This window comes from Bacillus rossius, chromosome 7 (assembly GCF_032445375.1).
Source record: "Bacillus rossius redtenbacheri isolate Brsri chromosome 7, Brsri_v3, whole genome shotgun sequence".
NCBI classification, from domain to species: Eukaryota; Metazoa; Arthropoda; class Insecta; order Phasmatodea; family Bacillidae; genus Bacillus; species Bacillus rossius.
This window is the reverse complement of record NC_086335.1, coordinates 44400578-44426661: the sequence shown is the minus strand read 5'-3', so window position 1 is coordinate 44426661 and position 26084 is coordinate 44400578. Positions and strand designations below refer to the sequence as shown.

General features: G+C 35.7%; 1 protein-coding gene across 4 annotated transcripts in view; it reads left to right on the top strand.

The window, feature by feature from the left end:
- Positions 1-26084, top strand: part of LOC134533924 (kinetochore-associated protein 1) — a 76867-nt gene that overhangs the window by 7461 nt on the left and 43322 nt on the right. For all 4 annotated transcript variants that reach the window (XM_063371731.1, XM_063371730.1, XM_063371733.1 and 1 more), the window contains 11 exons: positions 179-301; positions 4062-4158; positions 4605-4762; positions 6275-6483; positions 8620-8770; positions 10512-10747; positions 14756-14826; positions 20022-20186; positions 21040-21254; positions 23868-24114; positions 24746-24985. In XM_063371731.1, the coding sequence (XP_063227801.1) occupies positions 179-301; positions 4062-4158; positions 4605-4762; positions 6275-6483; positions 8620-8770; positions 10512-10747; positions 14756-14826; positions 20022-20186; positions 21040-21254; positions 23868-24114; positions 24746-24985 (1912 nt within the window). The remainder of the gene's footprint in view (positions 1-178; positions 302-4061; positions 4159-4604; positions 4763-6274; positions 6484-8619; positions 8771-10511; positions 10748-14755; positions 14827-20021; positions 20187-21039; positions 21255-23867; positions 24115-24745; positions 24986-26084) is intronic.

Sequence of the window (26084 nt, the reverse complement as noted above, 5' to 3'; positions counted from 1 at the left end):
CCTTTATGCAGTCCTATGTACATATTACATTTTACTAAATTATCCATTTCGTAATATTTTGTTGGTTCCTTGAAAGTTGTAAAAAATATGTTTTCTAAACATATATGTACTCTTTGATAATGACATCAGTGCACAATGTGTGTGTGTGTATGCTTGTTTTTATTTTTTTTTCATATAGAAAGTTGCCTGGAGATTTTTCTCAGTCTGACGGCACTCCTGTTATGGTTGAAATTGTGCTGTGGCACAGAAGAAAGGATATCTATGATATTCTGATCATCTTGTCTTCAGGCAGAGTGATGAGGTGAGACTTATTTAAACAAAAATTGTTGTAGCTTAGTAAGCAAAGCAGTTGATTTAATCGTTACTTTGGCTTTGACCAAATTTAAGTACATAACTATGTTCTTGCAGCTTTGCATATTATACTTACCCTTGTATTGTACTAGAACAGTTTGGACTATATAGTTTATAGCCTTTCAAGCCCTTACCTCCTCTACATATAAACCATTGGCATGATAATTTTATTATGTTTTTTGGATCATTTTTCAATAATTGGTTAGGTTTTTGGGCTCAGTGTAAAAAACAACCGATTATATGTTTCAGAGGTGGTCATATGTTATCAATGTGCTCTTATTTCTCATTAGTTCATGTTTTTAAGTATGTCTGTTAATTTACTTAATGTAAATTTTAAAAGCAGCTATTTGGGTTGTAGGTTAAGTTTTCAATTGTAGTCATGTATTTTTCTTTACTTGTTTTGTTATTATCATTTGTCTGAAAGCATGATGCAATGTAATGGTAAAATTACATCAGTGTTAGAGAGAGAAACACAGAGGCAGGTGTGCCCTGAAGTGTAAGAGACAGAAATGGGGTTCCCCACCGAGTGTTGGACAAATGTATCATCAAAATTGGAAAAAGACAGAGAAGGGAAAGCTCCTAGTTATTTGTGTGCAGAGTTGTTTCATTTCTTTTAACTTGTGCTTTGATTGGCAGATTTCTGAAATTGGGTCTTAAGCTTTTATGTTATTGGCTGTTGGTGATACGTGGTCATCTCCCTCCAGATGGAGGTAGTCAGGTTTTTCGTTAGTCACGTAGTGATCGTGGTAACGAATGGTCGCGGTCGGGCTATTGCTCAAAAAATTATATAATTAATGTAGTGAGTTGAAGCAGCTTTCATGGCTGTGGTCCGGGCGGCGATGATTGATAAACATTTTCAAACTTTTTATCTAGAATTCATTGACTGCAGTCGTCAGTGTTAAACCCGTAACGAGGCAAATGTGAGTCTCGTCGTCATCCAAGTATGGAAGTACTTGGCTTGACCATTAGTTCATGTGAAATCATGAGATTTAATAGCAGTAATAAATAACCTTTTTATCTGACATTTTGGTGCCATTTTAAAGTAAATTAATTCCTTGAAGCAAATAACTTATTTTTTTAGTTTTGTGTACAACCTGGAACAATGTTGTGTTCGGAAGATGGCGGCCTTTGTGCAAATGTGAATCTTCGGTAAAGAATAATAAAAAGTAGTAAAAATCATTCATTGTTCTCGAGAGACCTTATTTTCATCATGAATCATTTAGAGCAACATTTTTACAAAATTCGAACACTATTTTCTAACCAAACAAATTCAAGTGTTTTTATGTATGTGTGATTCAGACCAATTTTGAGCTAGGAGGGAGGTCTGGGCTGTAAAATGTTTTTGGCCTAACTTTTTTTCCAATAACTGAACCAAGCCCTGTCATTCATATTTAGATGAAAATAGTACATGTTTACACTTATTTACAAATACAGATTTTGGCCATGTACTATATTTCTACTGTGATTACATCAATTATGATGCATGTGTGTGTGTGCATTTATTAGTTGAAAATTCTTTATTAACCTATTAGAATATTTATATTTTCATTTTATATGTTAATCTTGATGAATAAAACATTTAAACTGATTAGTACACTTTTAATTCCCAAATTGTTCAATCAAACATAATTTATAAAAAAACTTTTTGAAAAGGAGATGGTTGTAGGCGAGAAGTACACAAATCCATAAACCTGCATCACAGCTATGCCTGTGCGAATAATAGTTTTGTGATGTGAAGTGAATATCAAATCAAATGTTTAAAATATCTGTGACACTCACTGTATCAAATGATGAATATTGTTCTCTATGCAAAGCTACCTATATTACACTTGTTTTCTAAAATATAGGATTGAAGTAAAAAAAAAATAACATTTAACATTTGTAATGTTTGAACTGATTAAATGATTAACTAATTGTGCCCTATATGTAAAATCCTGCAATGAAATTATTAAATAACCATGCATAATATTAATGTTGAGCATTTATAAAAGAAAACGGAGCACCTTATTTTGATATTTTAAGTAACTTAACACTGATAGTACTAGGCATTATAGGCAACGCTATGTTGTATTCCTCATAATTTAGGAATAAATTTGGAAAGTCCTTTAAAATCTTCAAGCACTCACTGCATTTTATGTACAAAATTGGTGTAATTTAATTGTGAGCACATAAGTACTAAAAGAAAAATTTGATGGTGTTAGCAACATGCAAGAAGAGTTATAGAGGAAGATACTTATCACATGACTTTTTAACTGTAGTAATAAAATAATGATAAATTTTAATGAACATACCATGTTGACACGTCTTCTGTTTTTATTTGAAGCATACCACTTGAATTTAGAATTTTAGACCATTCTACCACAATGAAATCTTGATAGGAAATTAGCTGTGAACTTAGAAGTTAGTATTTTTTTTTGTATTATTGTAAGTTTGGCATCCAAACAAATTGATCTCAAATGACACATTCATAATGATTTATTTCTGTGAATTCATTCTCATTCTTAAAAATTTTTAAGTTTAGTACATGCAGTAAATATGAAAGCTTGTTGAACTATGAAACCACCCTTGAATAAAGGCAAGATGTTAGGTACCTTTTAATTTACAAATACATATGTATTTTTAAAATGAATAAAGTTTTGTAATGGCATTAAATATTAACCTGGAGTAATATTTGTTGTCCTTGTTAAAAATAATATCAACTGTCATCAGGCTTTCATTTATTCTGTGCTAACTGTATCTTAGATACTACTGTTTTGCCTTTATTCTTACAAGGATTTTATGATGGATGTTAATAGCATATTCTTCCCCTAGGTTTTAGGTATCTTCTAAGTACATTGACTTGTAAATAATATAGCAATGTTTATGGTTCAGTTAATTTTTTTTTTTAGTTATCATTCATTGTTCTTTTACTATAAAAACATAATTTTAAGAGCTCCAAATACTAAATAACGTCCTCCTTTACATAAACAGTATTTTTGATGAAGTAGCAAAGGACATGGAAGATCAGAAGTTCAAAATTATTTACAAGTCTTTACCCTTGATTTCCATTGGTGATGGGTCAAATCCCAATTACTCGAATCCAAATCTCAAATTGTGAATCCCAAAGACTACCTTGAATATACCTCTCTAATATAAATCTAGGACTCAAGGGTCATAAATAAAAAAAATATTCAAGAAATTAAAAATATTTACAATGGTGTGAAACATTCAACCCTTTGAATATTTGTTTCACAAAATTAGTTTTCAGAATCTATACATATTGTAATTTTATTTATATATTAAATGTAAAAAGTAAAATATCTTGGAAATGGTAACAGGATGGAAATGAAGGTGGAAGGGGGAATGATGTAGTAAACTTCAGAGGTTATTAGTGTTGAATTTTTTAATTTACTTTATTTTGTCTAATATTTTTTTCTTATTTCAGGATTTTATTTGCTTATCCCTAATTTCCATGTAAGCCAAATGACTTTCCAGCCTGCACAATAACTTTTTTTATTTTCAATTCACCAAAGAACTGGTGACTATATATAGAGTATATTTGTTACCAAAGATATATATAACATGAATAATAATTTTACTATGACCTTAATTATAGTGTTTGTGATTATTCACTATGTATTTGTAGGATGTCTTTTGCTATTTCATTACCATATTTTAGATTAACTTTTATCAGTTTATGTTAGTAACTATGTAATTGTACACCCTTGCAGGCTGCGTGGCGTTGACTTGAGATGTTCGGATGCCCCGCAAAATCTTGATGATTCGTTGCCTGTAGAAATACTTAGAGAATGCTTGTCTGGAGAAAAGGTTGGTCACCATCGACTTGGTTCATTGATCTCTTAAACTATTGTAATTTGATTTGTTAAGTACTTTTTTTTTTCTAAATGTTAATTTATTTTACCAAGTAAGGCTGCAAAGTGGTGGGATGCAATTTGAGTGTAAACGTTACCGTGGCCATAACTGTAATTTTGAGCCTGAGCGTATTTTAATGACTTGTAAGGTTTCCAATGAATTCTGTTTGCAATAGGCTTATAATTTCATCGTACTCTCAGGGTGAATTCATGCATTAAAATAAATCTCGAAACCCAACCGGGCCCCCTGATGCCTGGGCTTCTGGGATTTTGCCCTCTCGATGGCCCTAGCCACAGTTGGTCATCACTGCTATAGACTAATACCTCCATGGCCAGCACCCACACATTTAGCTGTCTTTTTTTATGTAAGTGAGGCTGAAAACCACGCGTGATGATTGGCAGGTGAACACTGCATGTACCGCCAAAGTGTTTGGCAACACCACCATCTTCCTGGGCGGGAACGTCGTCATCTCGTTGAATGAAGACGGCAAAAGCACTGTTGGTGACCTGCAGAAAACAAAGTGTAGTCTACAGAAGCTCAGCGCCCTGGAAGGCACTAAGTAAGTTTAAACCCCTCTGATGGTTTTCCTTGCAATGTTGTTTCGTGTTCACCTGAGGTGTCGCAGTGGCGGTAGGTGTTGACACAGGTGCCATTTGATAATTTCAGGAGATAATGCACTGCCAAAAAACTGCTAAAAATTTAACTGTCTAGATGTTGAGATGTATTTAAGTTATTTTGGCTACCGGGACTGGTATCATAAAAACTCACTTTTTAAGGTATTAATTTCTTATTTTACATTTTCAAATTTCTGTGTGAAAATTGAGTTCAAGTAGTACCTCAGGAAAACAGCTCAGCCTCAAATAAATTATTTTTATATAATTTTTAAATTTAATTTTGAATAGCTAAACTACACTATTGTGGTTCATATTACAAACTGAATGTACCCAACTTATTAGTTTGTTAGTATCATTACTATGAAGCTACAAGTAATCATAATATAGGTAATGAATCATTGACTTAAGAAAAAAAAATTTCCTTGTGAAGTACTTTACGTATTTTACTGATTCTTTGCTGCACTTTTTGGTAGTTCTGTTAAATTTGTTGCCATGGAAGTTAAAACTAATATAGTGTAATATTCAGTAGGATGATTTGAAATGTACAGTAAGTAAGGGAAAACATAATGTTGGTTGCAATACTCCAGGTTGCAGCTTAATGTTTTTATAGTCCATATATTCTGTGCGAATATTCATAATTTCAAACATCAAAATGCATAGTTTATTATTTGTATTCAATTATTTTTCAAATATTTGCACTTTGAAATAATGAATATTTGTTGATTTTTATAGTGTAGTCAAGCTGTTTCATATCATCTAGTGGAACAATTAGAATTGAGTTTGACTGTTGAGTCATAATTTATTGTTTTACAATATGAATGTGTTTATCCAAGTTTAAACATATTAATTGGCTTTATGTAACTGCCTAGAGTTTATTGGAACAGCATAATTACTGAAGTTGAGTCTGGCGGACAATATGTAATTTGTAGATTTTTTTATAAGTTTGTAACAAACCAAGCAAAAAAGCAAATGTACCACAGAAAATAAATGTCTAAAAATTGAAATAAAACTTATTTTATAGTTTTAACTTTTAAGTATTTATAACTATTATTTTAAGATATCATGTGTAAGTATTTATTAAATTATAATGTGAAAAACTATAAAACTAGGTATAATAAATAATTTTGAGGGATAAAGATTTCCCATTTTTATTATGTATTCAAAATCAATATTCTTATCTGAGAATACTTTTAAAATTAGTATTCAAATTCAATAAAACGTTATATATATATATATATACACACACACACACACATATATATATACATACGTACACATACATATATACATACATACGCGCGCGCGCACACACACACACACACACACACACATATATATATATATATATATATATATATATATATATTGGCACAGGCCTACCATATAGGTAGGCTGAATGCCAGTGGAGCCGAGCGAAGTGGGTTTCATGCCCTGTTGTGAAATCTGTTTGATTGCAGTTTATTGATTGGCTTGACTGAGGACCATTCGATGGTGGCCATTGACATCTACACCCTCATGGCACTGAAGCTGTGGCACAAATACACCGTCAGCGACTTCAGGCTGTTGTACGGGGAGGCCCAGCAGAGAGCAGTGTTGCTGACTGCTCCTGAGCAATACTCGACGGAGGACTTCCTGAAGTGTCACTTGATCATGGTCACTTTGCCAGGTAGGTTGAACAGCTGTGTTGTGCAAGCTATATGTATCCAGGTTTCATATAAATTTCAAAAAGCTTAATTGTTTTTAACATTCATATATTTTATTGGTTTGTAAAATGCCTGCCAACAGTATAAATATAAATACTTATGGGGCAGGCACAAGCACAAAACAGATATCCGAGAGTGGGCATTGCATACCGAATAGGCACCACATACAGGTAGGACATTACAACATGAAGCTGCTAAACACAACGTGGGAGCCAACAAAATGCAGGCACCACCTACTAATGGACATTACATTTCAAGACAAGGTGACAGCAAAGATACACAAAAAACATAAGCACATAATTACAAAAAAGAAAAAAGAAAAAAAAAAATTAAACAAATTAATAAGGGCATCAACTAGAAAAAAGTGGCTTAAATAAAAAATTATGTGGTAAGAAATTATTGTAAATACAGACTAGTAAAGAACTGAACATAAGACTAATATGGGTTATCACAATGTAAGATTCAACTTATTACAATTTAGTAGTCTAGTGTTGGGAGTCAAGAAAAGAAATGTACACTAGAGTCCCGTTATAGCGAGGTGTCACGGTTCCGGGTTTGATCCTCGCTATAACCGTGTCCTCGCTATAACCGAATTTGACAAATTTTGGCCCCCAAAAAATAAAAATTATCCGAAAATAGCATAAAAATTGTGTTTAAACCTGTATAATTGGAAAATAACAGGTTATATTAACGAAATCTTAATTTCTGTGAGCAGATGTGTGAATTCTCTTTAAAACGATACCCCATAAGTACGGATGCGATCACCGATTGCGTCAAAATAACCAGAATACCCTACCACGCCAAGTAACCCGCGGCCGACGCAGCATTGTGCTGCTATCTATCGTCGACGCGGGCGGTCTGCTGGCGGCCATGTTGGTTCGGGATGTTGTAAACAGGTGGTGCTAGTGTAGCGCGACGATTTAATTCCTTACAAAAAAGCAGGAGTGCGGCTGCGGCAACGCACGTACGCCTCAAACGTAATAGTCGCTGGAAAACTATACTTTTTTCATTTAAAGAAACCTGTCAACTTTTTTAGAAAATAAATTTGGGATTAAACTCAAACCATCACCACCCCTTTCCCGGACAAATAACCCAACAACTGACCGAAACAAAAGTTACAAGAAAACTGCCCTACCGATTCGGAAATAAATACGGTAGTGCCTACTAGAGGTGAAAAAGTAACGAAAAAATGCGTACCCGTATGCTATGTTATGTTGCAGCAACGAATCCAGTCGTATTACGTACGCGTACAGTATGACGTCGCGTAAATAATAATAAATAGAATATAAACAATTAACAATATTTGATCATTAATAGTTTTTGTTAACCAAGAAACAATTAAATCTCATTAGAGCGGCTTTTTCATATTATCTCATTTAAGATAACCAAAAAAAACGTGAAAATAGGCGATTATAAAAACAAAATCATACATATTTCTAATTTGTAAAAAATACTTTCTTACGTTGTTTCTGTTCCAATCCCAAACTTTGTCTACACACGGCACAGATAACTAACGGAAGTTTGATAAAAGAAAGAAAGGATGGGATTCTATTTTTAAAGCCACGCACTTAGGTGGCGACTGCACGGCTGAAGAATGTGACAGGCGTCAACGGCAAGATGTCTAGTGGCGAGCGAGAGGGGTGGAGATAAAGCAGACAAATAACAAAAGCGCGCTTCAAGCGATCACGCCGTAAATTCCTCAAAAATACCTCGTTATATCCGTGTTCTCGCTATTACCGTGCTCGCTATAACGAGATTCTACTGTAGTTAAATACATTTTTTGTTGAAATGGGGGTAATTATTCCAGAAATAATTTTTTTTTTTTTTTTTTTTTTTTTTTTTATGTTTTCTAAAGTACATACATAGTAAGGAGTGAAGATGACAAACTGTGGAACTCGTAACAATTATTACAAACAAAAATATATATACTGTAGACTCCCGATTATCCAGAGTAATAACTGGTGGCAAGGGACCCAGGAAATAAAATTAATTTTTTCATTCATAAAATCCTGTGTTTTATTACAACTCTTGGTTTTATTACAACTCTTGATGACTTTGATCATGCTCAATACACCAGGATTATATTTCTACTGTTTCAGATTTTCAAGAACATTTCAAGACTGAAGTCAACCCTGTTACATTTCTCGTTGGAGGAAAAACAAATGAGATGATATATTTTGAATTCTGTGAACTAGGGTTTTTGAAGAAGAAAATTCAGTTTTGGAAGGGACCACTTTCTCATGAAGAAAGGTACAATTGCTTGACACCTATGTTAAATGTTATTTTTGAACCCCTGCCTAAGATTTAGAACATAGATTTAACTAATTGACATCAGCTTAAGTATTGTTCATAGCTTACTATTTATAAGTTTTTATTTAAAATTGAAGAAATCAGCGAAGAAATCAGCTATGGCCCATAGTAAAGAAGCAAAAAAATTAAAAAACAAATTTAGGGTGGACTGGGATTCGAACCTGGGTTTCCCGAAGGCGAGATAAATGTCTCACCGGTGCATTATCTGGCTCGGTACTAGTTGTAGGAAAACAAAACAGAAACGCTCCTGTAAAATTATTAATTTTTTTTTTTAAGTGAAACTTCTTTACAGCTGATAGGGTAAGTAAATGCAATGATTTATGTACCAAAGCCTAATGATAAATGCAATGCTAAATTAGGGTATCAGGACAACTGTAAGACTCAATGTTGGTTTTACATCACCATGTTTGTTACAGTCTGGTGTGAATCTTTATTGAGTACTTTATTGTTTAGTTTTTAGTGGATTATTGAAGTCTGAAGTCCTGCTTTTAAAAAGTGCAAGCATGCATTTTTATTTAATTATGTTCTTATTAGTACCAGCACTAATTGTTAGAGATCATATTATATGGTGAATTGTGATAAAACAATAAAAAAAAAACACTGAAAAGCAAGTTCCTACAACATTTATCACCGAACTGCAGTTATGTCATGGAATTAATTAGCATTTAACCAAAACTTAATTCAAATCATAAAAAAAAGGGAATCTCTTAAGGTTTTAAATTCATGGAATGTCTATTTCCGGACAAAAAAAAATTGTACCTAAGTGCATGGATCATAAAAATTAATTTTGTTTGTTTTATTGTGTATCTGTTATAGAATCAGTTTTAGAACATAATAAATGATCCCAAATTTATTTTTATTGTTCTGGATGTATTTGTTTTTATACTCAGTTTATTAAAAATATATTTACTGTTAAAATGCACCATATTTTACCCCGATTTTGGTGGAATAATTATTACACAACAGCTTTTACAAAAATAAATATGTACAATAATGCCAAAATCCCCTGTTTTAAAAACAAAATTGGACTAAGTATAAACCATAGAATCTTGTCACTACTAATTTTCAATTCTTCTGATTGTTTAGGTGTGAGTAAAAAAAAAATTGGTTGTTTGTAAAGTTGGTTTACCGACGATAGTTTAACGTGACGTCTGAACAAAACATTGATGAAATGATTCCATACGTTTATGAATAAAATTGAATCATTTTTATTGAATCATCGCTATTTTGTATGGATACAGAGAAGGAGTGAAATGAAATCTACAATTTAATTTGATAAATTTACTTTTATTTGCACTCATTAATTCAAAAATATGTTTATTACTATAACGAAGAGATTATTTTAACTATAACTTTTATGCATGTTTGCTATTTAACTTCTTCCAATATGTGTTATTCTGATAAGGATAGGACAATGATAGGAAAAGTAGGAAACGAATGGGAGTGTTTGAAGTTTAATGTGCCTCGAAAAAGTCAAATCGATGGTTGTTCCAATCGAGTGGAAGAGAGATAGATGCGGCGCAAGCGTACAATGAGTGTAACGGGACATTGTGCGTAACGGGACACTTCTTCGTGCGTGCAGCCAGCGTTCATCGATTTATTAGATGTTGTCACGTCAATAAATGTTTGGTTGCTGGTCGGGAGGAGGAGTGCCGTGAAACACTGTAACTGTCACACGCAGGCTGAAGCAGCTGCTGGAGCAGGGCAGGCTGGAGGAGGCGGAGGAGCTGGCGCGGACCGAGGGCCTGGACGCCCGCCCCGTGCTCAAGGCCCGCGCCTTCCGCCTCGTGGAGGACCTGGTCCCGTGGGAGGGGGCGGAGCGCCAGCGCCGCGTGTTCGACGACGTCCTCGCCCTGCTGGGCCACTTCGAGTTCGTGGGCTTCCTCAGGCGGTTCTGCGACGTCACCATCGTCGGAGGTTTGTTTGTTTGTATCTTTGTTCGCGTGACGGCGTTCTGCCCGAGACGTGCAGGTAGTGTATTCCATGGGGCCTCTCTGGTAAGTAAATTTAGGGGGGGGGGGGGACATGGGATGTAAATATATTTGGCGAAGAGAAGTAAAAATATACAAATACAGCGAAACCCCTTATTTACGTTACCGTTATTTACGTTTTCCCGTTATTTGCACTATATTCTTCAGGTCCCGTTTGGTTCCCATATAGTCCAATACAATACTTTCCCGCGAATTACGTCTCAAAAATCGAATCAATCCCGCTATTTACGTCACGTAACAACCATAAACAACCAGAAAATACCGTGGAGCTAGTAGGCAATGAACATTTTAAATAGCAAAATATACATATTTTATAACATGAAAAGTTGCTTTTATTTCTAAACATGTAATAATTTAAGCCTAGGCGTGTAAAAGTACGAGTAATTATAGCAAGAGACAATCTAAAATGCACGAGGGAAAAACGTAAACTCATGAATGTACAAACATGGCTGCTTGTAAGTTCTGTTACTGTATTTATGTCACAACTTAGCCGAAATACTGGTACGAGACATAAACTTCACAAGATAAAATGAGCGGTGTCTTGGTAACTGTTTTATACGTCTTTTATAATTTGGGAAGTATTGTACAGTTGACGCCATATTTTTTAAACTAACCATTTATTTCTGGGGATCGTAAATAATTAATTATTGGTATCAAGACATCATGATAAACGTAAACTTGAACATGTCACGGCAGCGAGAAAACTGGTGCGTATACCAATAAACTGGTATTAGAACTGGATAAAATTGGTACACGGGAGGTGGAGCTTATATTTTTTTCCGCTAAGCTCGCATCTATTGGTTGGCGGCTGATGGCGTCATGAGTCTGGGCGGAGCATAGAGTGCGCATGCGCCGCCGCGTCGTTACAGCAGCTGACCGAGTACAATGACCTTTCTCCGCGTTTGGCGCGCTATTGACGGTAAATATTCATCAATTTGCGGCCTTTTCTTAAAAAATTTTTTTACTGTGAGCAATGTGTATGTAGCCCGTATTTGTTATAAACCCTGCCGGTTGCAACTGTATTTATAATTTGGAGAGGCAAATAATCTCCTTGAACAGCTAAAAAAGCAAGCAGAAGAAAATTTCAAATTTATTTTTTAGGAAGTAATCAGAAAAACATTTTGGCTTTCATTCTTTATTTATTTTTGTCAAATGTGGTAAATTAATAATTGATTAAATACTAAAGTAAAATTTGTTGTTAGTGTGTTTGTACCTGCATTGTAGTATGTGCTATTAAACAAAAGGAAAAAAATTCTAAATAAGGTAAACTGTACTCCTTTTTATACTTTTCCCTTTATTTACACTTTCCCGCTTTTTACACTTTTTTACTTTGTCCCCATGAAAAGTGCAAATAAGGGGTTTTGCTGTAGAATGTATTGTATGTAATGTAATAATAATAGAAACAATGTAATGATAATAATGTAATGTTGATTGAAGAATTGTTTAGAATGAAATGAAGGGGGGAAAAAAATTACCCTTGTGTGCTATTGTGTTCCCTCCACAAGGAATTTTTGGAGGGGACATGTCCTCCCCATCCCCCCCGCCAGAGAGGCCCATGATGTATTCACTGTGATTTACCAAGTGCTAAATAATCTAAATGTAATACTTTGATTTGTGTCTCATTCTATTAGGTTATGGGCCCGGACTATCCGTAAAGAAAAAAAATGGAATTGTGAATTATACAGTAGAACCCGTTTATAGTGAACCCGCCTATAATGAATTCCCGTTTATTGTGAATTTCCGTCTCAGTCCCGCCAAAATGATGTGAGGTTATGTATTAATTTATTGGATATAGCGCACAACTTTTGTCAATGTTGATACGTTTTCCCGCGTACCACGAACAAATTTTGCCGACATAATGCACATTTTTCTCTATATTTTCATATAATTACAAGTTTTTTTTTCACAAAACGTCTATTCTGGATCACATTGAAGTTTTTCTCCGCAATACGCTACTCGATTGTCCACTGTTCATATTATAAACAAGTCGTATTCGAGTGGCCTCGGTATGCTACGTGTAGCCAGAAATGGTGATCAGTTTGGTGAAAATAAAAAATAGTTTTCCCTGCATAGTTAAAGAATGGGCGAACGCGTGTACATTTAATATGTATTCAAAATAAAAAATAAATTACCGCCACACAAATACGTATGTACATTATAGCAGCAAATTCAATATTTTTACGTCTCATTTTTATCGTTCACGTTTCGGACATTTTGATCGAGTAAGGTTCGTAAGACTACCACTAGATAGAACTCTGTGGACTAAATTTTTCCATAGAAAGTGAGAAAATTTCGTTCCAGCTTTAGCAACTGCAATACTAAATGATAAGTAGTGATCTTTGATGCGCCAGACTCGTTATTTTTCGTTTATTTACTTTTGACGGTAAAAAGAATTTCGTTTTATTAAGCTGCATATGTGCTTCAATAAGAAATACGTACATAAAAATGGGTGAAAAACGCGGTAAAAAACGTAAGGCATTATCTGTGCGAGATAAACTGGACATTATTGAAAAGGTAGACTAACCCCACTGTCCCGCACGTGTTAATAGCAAAGGAACTGGGAATTACAACATCCACATTAAGTACAATATTAAACAAACTGAACAATCTTCTTTCTCAAGCTGCGAAAACGTCACAGAGTATTAAATGCCTGAAAAAAGGATAATACGCCGATGTCCAAGAACCATTAGGTAATAGAAAGTTTGTACATGTATAGTTCATTAAAAATAATATCTGCATTTGCTCATAAAACTGTTGCTTTGAGTATTTCCATTCCTTCTTTTCTTGGCTTAGGCCTATGTGTAGTTAAGATTTTGCTTTTGAGTATGTATTGCCAATATAAAAGTTTTCCCAGATATAAAGTTTCCCCTCTATAGTGAACATATAAACTACTCCCTTCAGATTCGTTATAACAGGGTTCTACTGTAATAGGAGGAAAGCCAATAAAAAGGAAAACATAGAAGGAAGCTTGGAATATAGGAAATATGACAACCTACATGAACTCGAGTATGACAAGCATAACACCCTTTTATGTTACAGGTTATAACCATTGGGAATTTATTGGTTTGTGAAGACAACCATGCTTGTATTAGAATGGCTCAAATGCTTGAGACCAAGCGATCTAAACATATTAGTGTAAAATATTTTTCATTAGAAATATTATTAGTAAAAATATTGTAAAGTCAGAATGTGTACCTACACAGCAACAAATTGCTGATAATATGTACCAAGAGTGTACCAATTCTGAAATTTATTACGTTTAGAGATAAGTTCGGTATCATAGAATTGAAGGAGAGCATTGAAGGTTTGCTTACCTGTGATTATGTTTTGGGTTTATTCTGATGTTTTGTTGTTTATGTAATGGTGTTATTCCAAGATGTTCAGTTAATGTATTCTTAGTATGGATGGGCCAGTCATTCCTTCAGATCCTTAAATCCATTAAATCCTTAGTATTTGAAGGATTCAATATTCAAGGAAAATTATTAAAGAATTTAAAGTAAATTAAAAGATATAAAGAAAATTAAAAAAAACAACACTGATAATCTCTGAATTTTACTAGTTACATTTTTTTCTTCATACCTATCCTGTTACTATTACCCAAGAAATTGTACTTTCAACATATAATTATATAAATAAAATACAATATGTGTTGATTCTGGAAACTTAACCTAATTTGTGAAACAACCATTTAAAGGGTAGAATGTTACAACAGTATGATTAGTATTTTTAGTTTGTTATCCATTTATTTTGGGCCTTGACACATAGATATGGATTCAAGGGTTATATTCGAGTTATTCTCTGGGGTTCGGATTCGAGGAAAATTAGGAATTGACCCATCACTAATTCTTGGTGTTTTATTATGAGTTACCAAGTGTTAAATAAACTAAATAATAATACTTTGATGTGTGCCTCATTCTATTAACCATCACCACAGACTACGACCGCACCAGGAGCTTGTTCCACTACGCCCAGAAGAAGCTAGACTTGGTGAACGCAGAGGATGAGGTAGGTTGTTTACTTCTCTTCTGAATATGGACTGAGGTGGACAAGTGTTTGAATCCTGATTGAGGTTTCCCATGGTTTCCTAAGATGTCTCCATGCAAGTATACTGGGACGGTTCATTACATTGGGCATGGCCTGTTCCTTAAGGGGTTCGTCTAGTCGGGTTGTATGTATGTTAGTGAAGCGGGATGATAAGTGTGACACTCGCTTGTGCTTTTAGCGTGGTATGGCCTTTAAGCACAAGGCTGTGACGGACCTGCGTGCAGTCTTCTCATCATGCATAGGTCAACTGTGAAATTTGAGCGGTGACCGTAACATTATATGGCATAGAATGCAAGTCCCTCTGCTTTCAAGAATCTTTACTGGTTGTTGTACGTCTAAAAATTACTCTGAAAACAAGCCTTTTAGCTATTTTAACTCTTATAACAATACAGTATAAATTAAAAGTACTTTTTAGCCCCTGAGCTAATTCTTAAATGCTTTTCGTAAACAGACCCTGTTGGAATATCTTAAGTAGTTTTTAGATCGCGTTGTTTTTCCTGAAGCTCTGTGCACCGTATGTGAGCCCGGGCAGACGGGGCCCTTAAGACAATATTCATGGTCACTGCCATGTGTCACTGTCTCGGGAAACATTGCTGTCGATTAGACATTAACATTAAGTCCAAATTAAATAAAAATAAAAGTCTTTTCTGAAGGATTAGAAATAGTAACAAGGGTTTATTGTACTTTCATTGCTCACTGTCACTTGAGCTGGAGCTTATGGTTTTGGAGAAACCAATAACTATGCAACACTGCCTTTGTTTGAGGTTGTAATTTTCCTGGGACTTACTGTGACCTTGCTAATTTCTCTGCTTCAACTTTTTTGTGCTTTGTTGTGTCATCTCTTCTAAATGCTCTTCCAATAATCTTTTTTCCTTTGCTTTTTTATTTGGTTGCTCTCATTCTGGACCAACAAAATTGTAAGTGGTACATAAATACTGTATAACTGATGTAGTTACAAAATGTATTTGGAATTTTCAGACCAAATGTTTTGTCTGTTGTCTTCCATTTGAACATGATGATCATTAAAAAAATATTTATCTTTTTACTTAGCCAAAACATTGTAGTTACTAATTTGCAGTATTATTTTTATTACGTGTCACAATTGCATAAAATAACTTTAGCATCCATAGCATCCTTGTTGTCTTTGTGTAGCACACAGTCACAACTACATGTTGCGGATGTAACAGTACAATATTGAAAAAAATACAGTGGAACCTCATTAATAAAAACCCTGTTAATACAAACCTCTCATTAATACAAAGTTTTTTTTTCCAAAGTCCCTAGAAACTACATAGAATTTATAGTGCCAAGTAATTTGTTTAAACACCTAAGTATGGTTATTATGTAATACATTATTCCAAAGGTAAACAGTTACATGAAATAAAGGAAGGTTAATACAGAATTCCCATAGTAATATAAAGACTCAATGTGAAGTTACATTTATAATAATACTAATACTATTGCTTCGGCTCATTGCATTAGCTCGTTGTAGGTTTGGGGAAAATGCTTGGAAGTTTTGTTCTTTGAAAATAATGGTAATATGACTTTTGTAGGTATGTAATTTGGAGAAGATCATTTTTAAGCCACAGGTATAGCTATCCTAAAAACCTGAAATTGTATTTTACAATCCCTAAAAAAAGTTCATTGTGTGTGATATAAAATTGTGTGCTAGTTGAAAAATTATTTCAATTTCATTTATTAGAAATTGTATTAATTTTGTAATATTTTGGTTAGTTAAAATCTCATTATTGGAAAGTGACAAAATTATGGTACCTTTCAGGTTTTTATTATTGAGGTTTGACTGTACTAGTAATCGTCATAAATTATATTTGGAAATACGTATTGAAATGTAGGTACTGCACCAGTGATCTTGCGCTCAGCATTTAGGTAGATCTCTTTGCGGTTTTCGTGATTAGGGGGCATGGCAATTGAGTGGTCGAATCCACCTAGGTGATCCGGGTTTGATGCCCAGCCAGGTCAAACGTGGACTCTTTGCTAGTGGGAAACATGGATGTGTTGGTGGGCCGGTGGGTTTTCTTGGCCTACTCGTGTTTCCCCCTCCCATTAATTTTGTCAGTTCTCAATCCTCATTAGGGTATTCGGAACTGTAATTAATTTTTAGAACAGGGAATTTTGGTACTATTCTTTAATGGAACCTAGAATTCCTGGTACTTTCTTAATTAATACTTTATTAATGATGCAGCAGTCAGTGATTGAAGTTGTAATAGTTAGTTTTGAACGGTTAAAAGTTTTGGTGACCAAAAGTTAAAAGATAAACCTTTGTGTTATAATTTTTTTATTGCTAAAAGTATATACTAATTTGAACAAATAACTTTATTCTTAGTCTTACTTTCAATCTTTAAAAAAAAATTAAACAAATAACTATTTTAACACATGCAAAATCACAGAATTATTAACTTGAAATAATATTTCTTCTTTTCATAACAAACTTAAACGAAAAAAAAAATATATTTAAAGAATATTAGCGCAACAACCACAGGTACTAGCATGCACACAGCAGTCCAAAAACCGACTGACGACTTTGGAGCAGGGTTTCGCTGGGTAGATTCCATTCTCCTCACCCCGCCCGCATCTACCACCTCCCCAGAGGAGAGCATCAAATGAGAGTATTCTTGGCGCGATAAAAACTAAAGTACTGAAAGAACCGGAAACCAATTTAAAATTCCCATTTCTTTTACTATTTGGGACCGGAGTTTTCCGGTTCTGAACCCTAGTTCTCATCTCCATCACCTGTCCTCTGTCTCTAGTCTCTAATGATCCCATGTTGACGAGACATTAAGTTCAAATGAATTCATTTACTTATTTATTTATTTATTCAATCAATCATTAGGGACAAGATTATATGGTAAATTGCGATAATACCGAAAAAAAGCATGTCAAATCACTGCATAACCGAAATGCAAGTTACTGCATCATGTAGCACCGAATGCAAGTTATATAATTGAATTAAGTAACATTTTACCAAAAATTAATTCAAATCGTAAAAAAAATTACCTTTTAATGTTTGAAAATCAAAGAATGTAATTTCCAGACAAAAAATTGTACTAAAGTGCATGGATCAGAAAAATTTATTTTATTTGTTTTATTGTACAGCTTCTATTGGGTCATTTTTAAACCACAAATGCTCACTAATTAATTTTTATTGTTATGAAAGTATCTGTTTTAGACCAATTTTTTACAGATTATTTTATGGTAAACCTGCAGCATATTTATTTTACCACTATTTTACCACTATTTTGGTGATGTAAGTACAGTAGAACCCCGATTATCCGCAACTCGATCATCCAATTCGCGGAATAACCGCAATTTATGTCCATCAAGTCCAATTTTTTAGTTACATATAACCAATGATTCAAAATGTATGTAAATGTTAAAATACTTTGCAAAATGTATGTTGGTCAAAGTACTTTGACTCAGTTATGTTTATATACACAGAAAGTTTAAAAAAAATACTAGTACATACATACGTATGTACATAATATTTTTGTGTTCCATGTTACGTGAATAGATTATACACTGGTGCGCAATTCCACGTCCGCATGACAGAACTGTACACTCCCGCGCGCAGCACGGCGCCGTGCCACAGAGATTACCCGGCGCCGGCGCATGGAGACAGTCCATTCCATTAGTGTACGTTGTTGAAGCGTGAAGGTGGTGATAATTTTATGTATTGTAACAGTGATCTCCATTACGACGGATTATACCGTTGTGTTGTGCGGAAGTGTTGAGCGCAACATTTCATCATGTCATCAAATGAACAGAAAAGAAAGCGAGTGGTACTGTCCATCGACAGCAAAACAAAAAATATAGAAAGATTTCAGAGTGGAGAAACGATTGCAAACTTGCGACTGAGTTTAATGTCGGTAACACAACAGTGCGCGACATCATAAAAAATCGCGAAAAAATCCTTCAGTTTGCTTCACAGGCTGATACTTCAAGTGGATTGAATAAATGCAAGACGATGAAAGAATCCACATTTAGCAGCTTGAACACTGTTTGTTTGAATGGTTTCAACAGAAAAGGTCGGAGGGTGTACCATTAAGTGGCGTAATTTTATCACAGCAGACGTAAATTTTTAAAAAAAACTAGGCTTGACATAAGAATCATTTTCCTGTTATATTACTTCTCCGTTATTTTATGAGCACCGACTGTACGGAAGTGTGTGTGTTGCAACTAGTGCTTGGCACGCAAGATAAATTCAGCCTATCACTTGCTGACGCGGCGCAGTGATACGACTGTGTTTATTTATTTCAAAACTCAGCTAAGAGTGAACCGAGAATAGATATAACGACCCCTCACGGTTCCCGAGATTAGGATCGTTATAGAGAGGTGGTCGTTATAAGATTTCCGACCCATCTGCAACACTAAGTCATAATAGGCCGTTTTTGCACTAATTCCACGTTCAGCAAGCTAAAAATAAAAAATCTAACATTTAAAATTCATATAAATAAAGGGGGATAAAAACACAGTGAATTATACGAGACAGAGACACCGTTTCAAAACCATCAAATCAAGTCTCAATGCACTGGTATGAAAAATCTTATCTCGAAAAGAATTTTGAAGGCAGTCGTTCTGTAAAACAATAACCAGCCCGATGGTGTTACTGACAACAGAGCAATGAGCTAAGTGTGGCAGCGTCGCTTACGGGCGATGAAAAGAATGCGTGACCTTGGCAGCTATCAGCTGTCTTGGGCCCTCGGACTGGCGGGCGGCTAGTCACACACCTCGGTGCAACGACTCGCGTGCCCACGTCTCCGCACACGAAAGACTTAAAAACCACTGCTGCCCAGCACTAAGCAGTCCGCTTCTATGTCAACAACGCACACGCACACAAAGCATGTGTATATATGTAATCTCCGAATGTCCACAGATGGCTGTCTGTGGGCTAATGACCTTTGAGGCAAGCATGACTCGGCTAACCGCGATTTTCGATTATCCGACTCACTCGTCCCCTTCATTAACACGGATAATCGGGGTTCTACTGTATTGAAAAACAGCTGTTATAAAAAATAAAAACAATAGCACCGAAAATATCTGTTTAAAAAATGAAATTGGGCTGAATATAAAACCATAAAATCTTCTCTATCATTCATTTCATTTTCAAGACTAGGAACTGTATTTGTTGATGTGTTAAGGGGAAGATATCGAGAGAACATGCTGCCTTGCTGAGCACTGTGTCCAACATTCTCCTAAGACTGAACACGTACAAGATGCTCTATCCAGAGCAGTCCCAGGACAGCAGTTGGCAGGTCTTCCATTTGTGTGACCTCTACAAGGAGTGCCTGCGTTTTCTATCAGAGGTTGGTGTTCACATCTGATCATAAATAAAAAAATAATGAAAGCGTTATTTGTGCACCTGGCACTCAAGTAATCTCCAGTGAGAAATTAGTATGTAGTTTATAAATTACTTGACTTTGTCAGCTTTTTACAATCAGCTAAAATGTACGTAATAAAGACTGTGGTTTCAACTAAAACCAATAAGTTGTTGATGGATAATGAGTGGTGAGTAAAAGAGCATTGCTGACTGACGTTTAAAAGAATAGAAATGTTTTTGATTGTGTGTAATTGTTGGTTATTTTTACTGATTTTTCGTACTTAACTCTTTAATTTTCTAGAGACAAATTGTATACTTTGTGGTGTTGTAGCTCAACAAAACTCCAACGATAACTCTTCCTTGTGTCCTCCTGAATACTAATGAGATGAGATAGAGTTATAGTGATAGGTAGTATTAAGTCCAATCTTGTCCTTCTTAACGTAAAGCATGTACAGTATTCAGTCATATAGAAGTATTAGATCAAAAGAATATCACGAAACTAATTTTTGGCAGCCTTTTGTGATATTATAGATCATTTAAGTGTGTATATTCATGATAATGTTAGACCTATTTAAAAAGAGTAAAATTAAAATTTATATTTGTGTACAGCTTTGAGTATTGTGGTATTACTAGTTATTTATTGACTGCATTTATGTAGCATTTTATTTAGTGCATTTTTTAAACTTAGTAGTGTTTGTTGGATATAAATTTGTGAGGAATGACCGATATAGAGTATGTATGTCATAACAAGTGTTTGTGTGTGTGTGTCTTGAAATGCTGATGCGCAACTGCACGAAGAGTGACAGTTTGACGAAGAAGCGTGTGTCGCGTGCTCGCAGGGTCAGCTGAATCAGGCAGGTCTGATCTGGCTGCGGCACAACTCTAGCTTCTGCATGAGCTTCTCGGAGGAGAAGGTGCAGGAACTCGTATCCGTGCCCAGGGGGGTCTGTCTGGACGACTACCTGCGGTGGCTGAAGTGCATGCTGCCCGCGCTGCTCAACAGGCAGCCCCACTGGTACAAGCTCGTCGTCGCCTCCGCCGTGGCGAGGATCAGGTGAGCCCGCGGCGTTGCCTCCCGGAGTCTGCTTCCCCTACTCCTCATTCCTCATCACTTGGTCCTCGACGCCAGTGAGGGGTTAAGCCTCAATTCGTTCCTTCAAATTACAGTGGAACCTCGTTACTACGAGAGCTCACAACGGCCGCAAAAATTCTCGTAACGAGTACTTGTAATAACCGAATAAAAAAATTAAAGTTAAGTAAGATTCTGGACTGTCCAAACAGTCTTAATTTCACACCGTAACTTGAAAACGGTGCTCTATAGTGAAAAAACGTGTGTCATTCAAGGTCACGGAAGGAAGGTATGTGAAGCGGTGGAAAAAAAAAGGAGGGAAGGAAGAAAGGAAGGGTGTTGGCGGGTCTATTTTTAGATTCACCCTTCCGCTGATTTAGGAGGGGAAGCACCTGGCGCCATCAAGAGAAAGACAGAGGGAGGGAAAGAGAGAGTGCATGTTGTTTGTCACCAGTCCTTCCTCCCCTGTTCATTGCTTATACCTGCTAAGAACCCAGTCTGTCTGGCGCCGCAGCTGTCTGTATTTACTGCTTGAAAATTATTTTTTCAACTGATGGTGTTTTTCCTTTTTTGAAGATGCCATTCAAATCACTCGTACTCACGAAAGGGTCAACAAGGAGGTACTCGTATTACCCGGTTTAATTTAGTATCATTTACGAAGTAAAACTGACAGTGCATTACAAAACTGTCGTAACGAAGGTCTCGTAGTATCCCGTACTCGTAATAACGAGGTTCCACTGTAAATCATTTCATCTAGTTGCCATTGAGTGAGATGTTGCAGTTGTGAAACGATGGACTCCTTTTCGTGGGGACCTAGTTCAAATACTGGTCCCTTTATCGTGGTTTCTGGATTTCAAGATTTCAGTCCAGACAAATGCTGGGATGGTCCCTGACATTAGGCCATGTCCAATTCCTTATCCAGTTTTCGTGACTTTATATCATATGTCTGTCTCTAATAGAATACCATTTTTGCTTTCACAGCTGTGCTAGCCTAACATTTTATAAAATTGCATAAATCTTCTCAAAAAGATCTAAATAAGGAGTAATTAATTTATATCTTTTTATGCGAAGTAAAGCCTTTCAAGCAATAATAAAGTAAACTTAAGACAATTCAACTGGTGCATGTACAGGAATTATTTTACGCAGTTACTGCTATTTTGATTGCTGCTCTGATCATTTTTGTCATGATTAATTTAAAAATTAAATGATAAAATCACATAGGGTTCAACCTTATTTTTAGATTTGGTGGATGCTCAAAGTTTAGGCACATTTTGGAAGAAAAAAAATAAGAAGGGGGTGGGATTGCTTGCCGTGTTAATATTTTACAGTAAAACCTCTATGTAACAAATCTGAAGATTAAATATTAGTTCATAGAGAGGTAGAATGTAACAAAGCTACTAAGTTTGTGTATCAGATTTTCCACAATTCCTAGATGCACAAAAACTGCAGTGCATTTGTTATAGCAAAGATTTTTATAACAATCCCATTCATATTTCCAAATGCCTAAAAATTATGTCAGTCGTTCAGTACAAAATATTTTTTTCTTAAGGAAGTGAGCTTAACTAACAAACTTACAAAGGAACAAAAAATACGTAGGTTTCTTGAATTTTACAAGAAATAAAATAATATTTTTTTGCTTGACCATGTTTCCATTACTTTATAAGCAATATTCAGTATTTGGCTTTTTTTTTTTTTTTCAGTTTTTTATTTCTGCTGGGGAAGTTTTGTAAATATGATGTGAATATTCTTAATCATTATTGTTTCATTTAAGTAATGTTTTAAATAGTGGATTTCAGTTATAAACATAATTTAACCAAACATTAAAAAAAAATTAAAGAAAAATAGTATGTGTTGATCTGAATCAGAAGACAAATGTATGTCATATACTAAGTGAAAAAGCTTTGTGTTACGTACAGAGTTTTGTCTGTTTCCCAGCAAACAGTTTGTTTATTAGGAGATTTTTTAGTCCTAAATAGGTTCACTGTATCATTATATAGAGGTTTTACATGTATATGTAGTAAAGTCCTGCTAAGAAATTTCTTAGATATTTAGACTTACTCAAGGAAAACTAATTAAAAGGGGTAAAATTGTATGTAGTATTGTTTACCATCGAACGGTACTGCTCCCTTGTTCTCATAGGTTGAAAGTTGAATCCATGCTTCCACCGGAGGACCACACAAGTATTTGCGACTGAATTGTCCACGGAATTGTCCATACACACGTCACCGCACCAGTCCTACATCCCACAAAACGTATTGTGTGCACGGCACACCCATTGTTCCCGGTAATCTTCAACCAACCACCGAAGTTACTCCAGAGTTCCGCACATAACTAACTCTCTAAAAACACGAACCGAACAGTCAAAAAAGTGCGCCTGGTAACGGTATTCTTCCACAGTCAGTGTCACCAACAACTCAAAGTTAAATTACCTCCTAACATCATTTATAGACCAGTTTCTACGAAACAAGTATATTATAACAATTGCTAAATTTGTTCAACTTATTATGCAGGAAAATTTATTAAGTAGGATTTTCTTAAGAGGTTTTTACTGTGTTCTGTAGTTTAGTATTTGGGATGGTAACAGACTGGGGTGTGCAGGTCCGCGGAGTCTGAAGACAGCTCGTGGCCGGCAGCTGCCCTGAGTTTCGCTCGTCAGCTGCGGGACTTCCTGCACTCGGACAAGCGGCTGGTCGCGGACGTGAGCTCCGTCATTGTTCTGGACTACCAGCAGTACGACGAGGCCTCCCTCGTGAAGCAGTTCTACGACCTGATATTCACTCTAGAGCAGTTGGAACATCTGCAGCAGAAGAACCACATTCACATTTCCTTGGCAGAGTTCCTGCAGGTGAGCTGGCTTTCCATCCTTCCGTCTTATGTTTTGGTGGTCAGTCACAATGTTACACTTGAGTTTAAAACTACTCTACCACGTAAAAAAAACACTTAAATATGAGATTTTTCTGTTAATTTTAAACAAAAAAGTATAAACAAAGGAAGCTAGTGAGCAGGTAATACTCATCTTCAGTGAAAATTATGACTAATATGCAATAATTTTGACTGAGTTTCCCACCCTATTGAAACGTACTATTCAAGAACACAAAAGCTTGTTTAGTATATTTTATTGTAGAAGTGTTATCCTAAGTTTCAAACGGTCACTGTCATTTTCATTCCCAAGTCACTTTTAAAAACTTTCTATAAAAGTGTAACAGTTGGTGTTATTTTGCAAAGGGTATTTTACAAATAAATGATATTTTAACATTTTCTTGGAGGGGAGGGGGTAATTTATTTCGAAAATTAGCTAAAATATCATCCATGTCAGAAATTAGCAAAAAAATAACATTCAAAGTATAAAGGCTAAAAAAAAAATAGCTTCTATGGCAAGATGCTAATTATTTTAGCCCCTACCTATAAATTATTATTACTCTACTTACTACTTAACCGTCCCCATTTTCTACTTTATGTTCCATCGTTGTGTGCAGACGGACAAAGAGGAAGTGGTGTACGCACTGCTGAACCAAGTGCCCCCGAGCGACATCGCAGCATTCCTGGACGGTTTCCTGGCCGGCTACATGCTGGACCAGGGGCTCCAGCACGACCAAGTGCTCTTGGATTACGTCACGAACATCGCGGCCGACGCCAACTGGTGGGACTGCAGCGTTGTCTCGTCCGGCTGGGAGGAAGCTGCAGCCGCTCTCGTCCGCTGCATCTACGACTCCGCGGTGACTGTGGTCTAATTTCACATAACTTCTTAGGCTGGGCACAACGTGCAAACCACACAACAAAGTCACAATTATTTATAAAGCACACAATTCGCAAGACGTCACCAACCCTATAAGTTAAAAACATAAAACAGTATGAGTAACCTAATCGCAGGAATCCCAGGCGTGGAACTCCAGGCGGCTGGTCAGGAGGGCTCGGATAGCTTTGCCGGCTCTCGGCGTGGTTGCCAAGGGCAACTGGCAACGAGGGAGCGGTCGCCCTGGCAACGGGCGACGCGGCTGCTGACGTGTTACGCTGACTACCTCACTCGTCTGCCACGACCCGCACATGCGTTTTTGAAGGGGGGAGGGGCTGACGGCTTCATGGTTACAGATGTGTGCGGCACGTCACACGTCAGATGTATATATTAAAAAGTACATCGTGGGCTTTCAAAAGTTTTCATAACATTTGTCTTCAAATATGGCAGTCGTAAACACAAGCCAAAAGGCAAGAAAGTCATAAGTTGAACAATACTTGCTTTTGGCGATTGCACCTTGCGAAATTAACTGTTCTAAAATTTGATTAATTAACATTTTGCGTCTTGCACTCTTGCTTTTTTAAAATTATTTATTAACACTGCTTTATTCTCTGAGAATTGGTTACTGCTTTCCATAACCATATTTTTGGTATCTATGCACTTTTAAGATAATTGATTTTTTTGTTCCATTGTATGATTTTGTATAGGCATGTGCGAGAAAGACTTTTTTGAATTCGAGACGAGATCGAGAAAGCAATTTAAAAATTCTCGAGAATCGAGTCGAGATCGAGAAATCTGTACTTTAGTTAACAGGATAATATGATCCAAAAAAGTAAAACTCAATAATCTGACAAACATACATAATTATTCAATAATTTTATCTATTATCCACAATTGCAATTGCAATTGCAATTACAACTTTACCTTTAGGGCGCGGTTACACAGGAGTCTGAACTACTTCAGGTGAACATGTTCAGCTGTTGAGTGCGGTTACACACAGTCTGAACATGTTTCGTTCGAGGCCATTTCTCATTTAACTTAAACAGGTTGGCAAAGTAGTTCAGATCGACATATCTTCTACA